This window comes from Trypanosoma grayi (assembly GCF_000691245.1).
Source record: "Trypanosoma grayi strain ANR4 Tgr_841_V1, whole genome shotgun sequence".
Taxonomy (NCBI): Eukaryota; Euglenozoa; class Kinetoplastea; order Trypanosomatida; family Trypanosomatidae; genus Trypanosoma; species Trypanosoma grayi.
In genome coordinates this window covers 1-7,461 of record NW_008826460.1, presented here as the reverse complement: position 1 = coordinate 7,461, position 7,461 = coordinate 1, and the positions used below count along the sequence as shown (strand labels likewise).

At 62.1% G+C, this 7,461-nt stretch overlaps 6 protein-coding genes across 6 annotated transcripts; 1 reads left to right on the top strand and 5 right to left on the bottom strand.

Moving 5' to 3' along the window:
• On the top strand, positions 1 to 629 carry DQ04_08411050 (hypothetical protein; the record flags this gene model as incomplete). The annotated part of the gene is made up of 1 exon (XM_009315550.1): positions 1 to 629. A coding segment is annotated over one exon (629 nt), but the record flags the coding sequence as incomplete, so codon positions are not given.
• Positions 630 to 717: 88 nt separating this feature from the next.
• DQ04_08411040 (hypothetical protein) lies at positions 718 to 2,166 on the bottom strand (the record flags this gene model as incomplete). Its single annotated transcript, XM_009315549.1, has 1 exon — positions 718 to 2,166. The coding sequence occupies one exon, from the start codon at positions 2,164 to 2,166 to the stop codon at positions 718 to 720; it is 1,449 nt and encodes a 482-aa protein (XP_009313824.1).
• A 264-nt stretch (positions 2,167 to 2,430) lies between these two features.
• Positions 2,431 to 3,546, bottom strand: DQ04_08411030 (hypothetical protein; the record flags this gene model as incomplete). Its single annotated transcript, XM_009315548.1, has 1 exon — positions 2,431 to 3,546. The coding sequence occupies one exon, from the start codon at positions 3,544 to 3,546 to the stop codon at positions 2,431 to 2,433; it is 1,116 nt and encodes a 371-aa protein (XP_009313823.1).
• Positions 3,547 to 3,834: 288 nt separating this feature from the next.
• DQ04_08411020 (putative oligopeptidase B, putative,serine peptidase, clan SC, family S9A-like protein) lies at positions 3,835 to 4,611 on the bottom strand (the record flags this gene model as incomplete). The annotated part of the gene is made up of 1 exon (XM_009315547.1): positions 3,835 to 4,611. One exon carries the CDS (start codon positions 4,609 to 4,611, stop codon positions 3,835 to 3,837), a length of 777 nt encoding a protein of 258 aa, XP_009313822.1.
• A 490-nt stretch (positions 4,612 to 5,101) lies between these two features.
• On the bottom strand, positions 5,102 to 6,835 carry DQ04_08411010 (putative oligopeptidase B, putative,serine peptidase, clan SC, family S9A-like protein; the record flags this gene model as incomplete). The annotated part of the gene is made up of 1 exon (XM_009315546.1): positions 5,102 to 6,835. The coding sequence occupies one exon, from the start codon at positions 6,833 to 6,835 to the stop codon at positions 5,102 to 5,104; it is 1,734 nt and encodes a 577-aa protein (XP_009313821.1).
• A 111-nt stretch (positions 6,836 to 6,946) lies between these two features.
• On the bottom strand, positions 6,947 to 7,461 carry DQ04_08411000 (hypothetical protein; the record flags this gene model as incomplete). Its single annotated transcript, XM_009315545.1, has 1 exon — positions 6,947 to 7,461. A coding segment is annotated over one exon (515 nt), but the record flags the coding sequence as incomplete, so codon positions are not given.

Here is a 7,461-nt window from a genome sequence, read left to right as displayed (position 1 = left end):
GCGCCGTCCGCCTCCTCCGCGTCAAGGGAGGCGCGCAGCTCCTGCAGCCGCTCCCGCAGCGTCTCAATCTCGGCGCGGCTGAGGCGCGAGCGCTCCTGTCGCTCCGCCCACCGCTGCTGGTTGCGCTTGCGCTTCGCCGCCAGCCGCTGCTCGTCCATCGCAGGCACAGAAAACTAACACCCGCTCTCACCGAACAGCTACGCAGTAACCCTTGTTGTTGTTGTTGTTGCTGCTGTTGTTATTGCTGGCCTGTTTGTCTTCGCTTGTTGCTGCTCTGGCTAAAGGTGCATGAGGAGAGGGGGAGCCACACGGAAAAGGGAGGCGGCAGCGGAGCAGGCAGTCACCGGGCACAGGGACGAAAAGGCGCATTGGCCGCGTTGCCGCTGTGCGGGCCACAACAAAGATCACACGGAACCCCAATGCAGTGCACTGTCACACACACACACACACACACTGAATACTGCAACAACAAAAAAAAACAAAAAAAACAGCGAACATTCAAAAGAACGTGGCTGTCGCTGCCGCCCACGGAGCAGCACAATCTCCCACACCCGCGTACACAGCCACGGGATGCAAAGCGCTCAGGTGTATGCTTACATAACAACGCCGAAGGCACGCCACAACAATAGCGCCACTCCTCTCGCCCCAGATCAGCCACACACACACACACACACACAAACAGACAGACAGACAGAGAGAGATAGAGAGACACCTCTCTCAGAAGGCGCGGAAGGTGATACTCATCTCCGCCAGCTCCTCGGGCCTCGCCTCGCGATCCCGCACCGCCGCGAGCTGCTCACGCAGACTGGCAATGCGCGTCATGATGACATCCTTGCGGAACTTCGAGAGGTGCAGGCGGACGAGACTCAGCGCGCCATGGATGTCGGCGTAGCCGGCCTCCTTGAACACCCACTTCGCCACCGACTCGGCGATGAGGAGGTTGTGCACGTATCCCTCGCTGCCGATGCTGCCGCATGTCGGGCAGCGGAAGAGGCTGGGCGCGATGGTGAGCGAGTCGAAGCAGACGAGGCAGAAGGTGTGGCCGCACGGCCAGAACACGACGGGGTCCTCAAAGAGCAGCCCGCACACGCGGCACGTCAGCGTTTCCTCGAGCGCCTCGTTCACGTCGGTGAGCTCCTCCACGAGATTGTCGAGACGCCGCACGTGAGCGCGGAACACCTCCTCCTTCTCCGCGAAGCGTCGCAGCCACACCAGCTGCTGCTCGAGCGTGTCCGAGAGAATGTTGTTCTGCAGCCCAACGGTGCGGTACCGCGGGCCGCGCGCCAGCTCGTCCTCGAACGTCCGCCCCACCGTCACATCGCCCAGCTCCTGCAGCGTGCGCCACAGCCAATATCGGTGTAGCATGTTCACGCGGCTCACGTAGCGAGCGCGAATGAGCTCCTCGTTAAGCACCACCTGCGCGCGCAGCGCCACCACCTCCGACTCCATCGCGACACGTGCGTCGCTCACGACCGTCTCGCGCATGTCGACAATGCGGTCCACTACCCGAGTCATGAGCAGCAGCCGCCGCATCATTTTCTCCGTCTTGGCAATCTCCAGCTCGAGCTTCACCTCCTTGTCCCTCGTGCGCCGCCCCAGGGTGGGGAGGGCCGCACCGCCATCACTGTGCATCTTCTCCAGCTCCAGCTCCGCAAGTCGCTTGCGCAGCGAAATGAGAGAGTTAGCGAGCTCTACGGCAATCTGCTGCGGCCGCCGCATCGACAGCAGGTTCTCCAGCGGCGTCACCGCCACCTCGAGCGGCGACACCGGGTCGCCAGAGTTCGCCGTCTCTCCCGGTGCTGGCGGCACAGGCGTCACGGCGGGTGACTGTCGTTGTTGCTTCTGAGTCGGGTTCGGCGACTGTCGTTGTTGCTTCTGAGTCGGCCTCGGCGACTGTCGCTGCTGCTTCTGAGTCGGGCTCGGCGACTGCCGCTGTTGCTTCTGAGTCGGGCTCGGCGACTGTCGTTGTTGCTTCTGAGTCGGGCTCGGCGACTGTCGCTGCTGCTTCTGGCTTGCGCTCGGCGACTGTCGCTGCTGTTTCTGGCTTGCGCTCGGCGACTGTCGTTGTTGCTTCTGGCTTGTGCTCGGCGACTGTCGCTGCTGCTTTTGGCTCGTCTCCGGTGACGGCGACTCGGCCTTCTTCCCGCCGCGCAACTTCTTGGCCATCTACGGGTAAAGAAGTTTTTCTGTTGCTTAACGAGAGAAAAAAAGGGATTGTACTCTACGAGCGCCTTGGATGCGCATTACGCAACGGAGACAGAAACGCAGGCGAAAAGGAGACAGAGGGAAGGAGTGGAGGTGCAACAAAGAGCACGACACACACGTACACAGCCGCACAAAACGAACGAACGGAAGAACAGGGAGGCAACCTCTGCGCGCACAGAGACTCTGACTCAAAGCCGCTACTCTTATTCTTCTTCCTGCTTTTGTTCACAGGAACTCCGCCTCGGGTGTCCACGAGCCGTCCAGCAGCCCGATACGTCGGCCCTTAAGACTGTACACTCGCTCCCGCTGGAGCACTGGCTCGAAGCACTTGCGGCAGTGGAAGTCTACGACTGTTTTCGTCGCCACGCCACCCGCGGCATCGACGGCGTCGGCGTCAATGCAGACCTCCCGCAGGTGCGTGAAGACACGCGGGAAGTCGCAGTCACCGCGCAATGCGACAACGCCCCACGACGTCTTTGCGGCGCCCGCACCTCCTCCCGCCACCGCTGCCGCCTGCGGCACTGCAGCGTCGGGGTCGCCCAGCACAAATGTATCAAGGTTCTCGCGGACGTAGGCCTCAATGCGCGGCGGCAGCGGCGTCGGCGGGGCCGTGACGGTGAACTCCAAAAGACTCACCGGATGCACGGAGTAGTACGCGTTGCGCTTCACCTGATACGTGCACACGCACGAAGACGAAGACGATGATGATGAGGACGCTGCTGCTGCTCCCGCACAAGGGGGTGGGAGAGAAACAGCGTCATCACTGTCACCACCGGCGGCGCCACGACACGACGGCTCTAACAGAAGATTGGCGTCCACGCGGCGCGGCTCCGTCAGCGGCAGGTGACCCGCCACCAGCACGTCGTACCGCATTGTGAAGCCCCGCAGCGACGTGGCGAATGCATGACGGTCGGCGACGGTTACAAGGACCGGCCCTGAGGCGTGCACGTCTACGTCGTTCACGACACGCACCCTCACCTCCTCCGGCCGCAGCTCGCGCTGCAGAACGGGCTGAACCTCCCGCGAACGCAGCGCCGCCTCAATGAACGACTCCACCGAAACCCGGTGGTAGTTTCCGCCCGCCTCCGCGCGCCGCATCGGGCAGAACGGCGGCTTGTACACCGCGAAGGCGCACCAGCGTGACAGCACTCCCTCATCGCACAGCAGTCGGAGGGACTTGGGGTTGATGAGCCGCCGGTTGCGCAGGAATCGTGTTTGTATTTTCTCGGGTGGGAGCGACACTGACACCTTGGCAAGCTCAGCAGCGTTGCGCAGAAGCGTCTCCTTGCTGTTGCTGCGCAGGACATCTGTGAGCCGCCGCGATGGCGTCTTGGAGGTCATCGATTCGTGCCGTTGTTTGTACTCCTGTTGGTGATACCAATTGTGGGCGTCGTGTGAGACACGCCTGCACCACACAGATATGTATATATGTATATATATAGGAAGCAAACAACAGCAGAAGACAAAAGAGACACTATTCGAAAGAAAAGACGCGCAAAGGTCATTGCCTGCTTAAAAAGGTAGAGCCGAGAAAAACAGAGGCCAGCGGCTTCCCTCGAGGTGTCTTTTCACCACGTAAACGCTCTCTTTCTCACACAGGCACTCGCACACATTCCAAAGGGGCCCCACTCACAAAGAACCGTCTGCCGCCTTCGCATTTTCGGCTGCAACTGTCGGCACATCGTGCGGCGCGGCACGCTGCACGAGCACCGCGAAGGCGTACTCGCGCGCAATTTCCTTCAGCCGCTCATACCGCCCAGACGCCCCACCGTGTCCGGCGCCGAACTCGCAGTGGTGCAGCAGAATCCTCCCCGTCGCAACCGCGTCCTCGCGCTCGCGCAGCCGCGCGGCGAAGGCGAACGACTCCCAGAACCCCACGCGGGTGTCCTGCCACGCCGTCTGTAGCAACACGTGCGGCAGCGCAACACCGGCGGGGGGAATATTATCCATCGGCGACACGGCCCGAAGAAGGCGGTACGCCTCAGCGTCCTCGAGCGGGTTGCCGAACTCCTCCCAATCACACACGGTGAGCGGGAGGGTGGGGTCCAGCAGCGTTGTCAGGCAATCCACGAACGGCACGGACGCGACGACGGCGCGCGTGAGAGACGGGGCCACGTTCATCGCCGCCGCAACAACAAAGCCGCCAGCGGAGGCGCCGCTCGTGACGAGTCGACCCGCCGCGCACCAACCGGTGTCCTGCAGGTACCGCGACACGCTCAAGAAGTCGTTGACGGCGGTGGCGCGTTGCAACTTGCGACCCGCGTCGCGCCACGGGATGCCACACTCACCGCCGCCGCGCACCGCCGCCGCCGCCCACACGAAGCCGCGGTCCAGCAGCGCGAGCCGCTCCGACTCGAACTCAACGTCGCAGCACTCACCGTAGCTGCCGTACACCGTAAGATACATGGGGTTCTCGCCCTTCCGCCGCAGCGCCTTCTTCCAGCAGACGTACACCGGTACCCGCACCACAGCAGCCGGCTCCTTTGTGGGCAACTGCTGCAGCGGCGGCAAGGCATTGCGGAAGGCGTGGTCTGACGGCACCCACACGACCGTGGCGTCATACTCGTCAGCGCGGTACGGCGCCCCGCACACTGCCACGTCACACAGCCGCGAGATACACAGCGTGGCCCCCACCCCCTGCGTCGCTTCAACTTCCTCCAGTGTGCAGGCGAAGATGGCGGTCGGGACCGTAAGGTGCGTGACGACGATGCGCCACGTCCTAGTAGAGAAGGAGACATCGCTCACAGAGCTCACAATACCAAGCAGTAGTCCCCCCTCTTCCTTTTCTTCCAGTTGTTGTTGCTGCTGCTGCTGCTGCAACTGAGAGAGAGGGAATCGAACCTCGCTAAGAGGCGTAAGCGGCCAACACACAATGGTGCGGAGGTCCACGGCGTCGTCACGCAGCGACAACGGCTGCATACGGCCCCCACTGCCGTCGCGCCAGCGCTTCCACAGCGTCCGCACAGGAAGCAGCAGCTCCGTCGCGNGACAACGGCTGCATACGGCCCCCACTGCCGTCGCGCCAGCGCTTCCACAGCGTCCGCACAGGAAGCAGCAGCTCCGTCGCGAACGCCGCGCGCCGCACATTGATAAGCAAGTAGTCCCGCAGGAAATCCACACCCTCCACACTAATATCCGGGTCGTATGCGAAGAGCGCCCGCCACTGCAGCACTGTTGAAAGCGTCTGGCCGCCGTCGCCGCGCAGCGCCACATCGTCGTCAAGCACGTAGGCGACCCGAAAGTTTTCTGGCCCAGGTGGGGCATTTGTCGTCACCACCACCCACGCGCCAACACCGTCACCAAATAGCGATTCGTGGTGGTCAATGTCGTGATCGACGTGTGACGTCCGCTCCGCGAAGCAGTACACCGCACAATGATCACTATTCTTCTTTTCTGCGCCGTTGCTGCCGTGGTTCTTGTGATCACTTTCATCACCCTTCGAGTCGTCATCGTCGACGGCGACGCGAACGACAGGCACACCGCTGACGCGACGCCTAGACCTGGCGTCGCACGGGATAACGTACGCCTCGGCGCAGCTGCCCGAGGCAACGCTGAACATAGCAAAGCGCTCGTCCGCCGAGAAGCAGAGCGAGCCGACCCAGAAGGCTTCGTCCCGCTCCTCGTAACAGATGATGTCAGCCTCCTCCGCCTGCACCAGAGCAGTGAGATCATGGTAGATGATGCGGCACGACCGCATCTTGCCGTCGAGTCCCACGTAAAGCAGCGCGGTGGGGTTCAGCCACAGCACCTCTCCACCTGCGTCAAAGACATCAATGCGGCGTGTTATTTTGTGCTTTGGGGCTACTTGCTGCGTCTGTGTCCGCGTGGTGGGAGAGGCCGCAGCAGCTTGGAAGGCGGAAGTCACGGAGCCACTGTTGTCGTTTCCCCTCCTCCTGCCGCTGCTGCTGCTGCTGCCGTTGTTGTTGTTGTTGTTGTTGGCGGTGCCGCCTCCCTTCCACCTTGCGCCACTCGGTGTTGTCGGGCTGCGCTGTGGTGGCAGCGCAGACGTCGGCGAGGCGTAGATGGACTGCTTCGACCGCAGCATCGCCGCCGCCCAGGAACGGTGCAGCTCTGACTGCTCCTCCAGCCAACGCCCGTAATTTACGTCGATGATATCAAGCACGAAGATGGTGTAAATCTCCTTCCCATTGGAGCAGTCAAGCGCCACTGCGAGCTGCGTCTCGTCGGGCGACACCTCCATCTCGCCTAGCTCCACGTAGCCGAGCCGCAGCTCCTTGACGAGGAGATTCACATCGAGGTACACCACCTCGTCGTCGTACGGTGGCAGCGGCGCGCTCGCGTCATGCGCCCACAACTGCGCGACCTCCTGCACAAAAGCCGCCGTACGATCATTGACGGGACGCCGGCAGTAGACCGGGTAGTCGGCGTTGGGCACGGTGCGCGTGTAGTACCAGTAACTCCGGTCGCGGTACGGCAGCGACGCATCGTCCTCCTTCCAGCGCGCCCGCATCTCGTTGAAGAGAGTGCGGCTCAGTTGCGTTCCGCCGTACGCGTCGTAGACAGATGCCGTGTGTGCATTCTCGCGCTCCAGCAGTCGCCGAACCCCCGGGTTGCGGCGGTCACGCAGCCAGTGGTACGGATCGTTGCGAATATCACCGAAGTGCTCCATCGTGTATGGCTTGCGCGTGTACCGTGGGGGGCCGACAACGCCGCTGCTGCTGCTGCCGCTGCCCCTTCCGTCCTTCCTCCTGGCCACCGGCATTACAAGAGCGAATATATATTATACCCTACCCACCCCCACACACTCTTTCCTCCAAGGCTCAGTGCCCGTGTGCGAGAGAATCGAAAGAAAACAAAAAGCAGACAAAACAGCAATAGCAGCAAGAAATAAAATAGAAATCATGTGAGGCAAGGAAGAAACGTTGGAGCTGACGAAGCTCCATTGCGCATTTAAAAAACGGACACGCAGCCAGGGTGTGAGGCCAAGCATTGTTGGGGTGCGGATTGCACTATCCCTGAATGAGCTGTCGTAAAGAAAATTGAAAGGGCCTGTCGCACGTCGCAGGCGACGCCGCCTCCAGAAGGGACGGCGCGCATCTTTAGAGCCGCTCGCCACGGAATACTTCCGCTGGTACGTCGTCACAGGAAACTTGAGCTTCGAAGCTAAGAACGGGCCCCACGGCTCCCACTCCGGCTTCAGCTCAACAACGGCGCGCTGCAGCACTTCCCCAGGCCTGACTGGATGCCCACGCAATGCGCTCACAGCACACCGTCCGACACACACGCCCCCCCCCC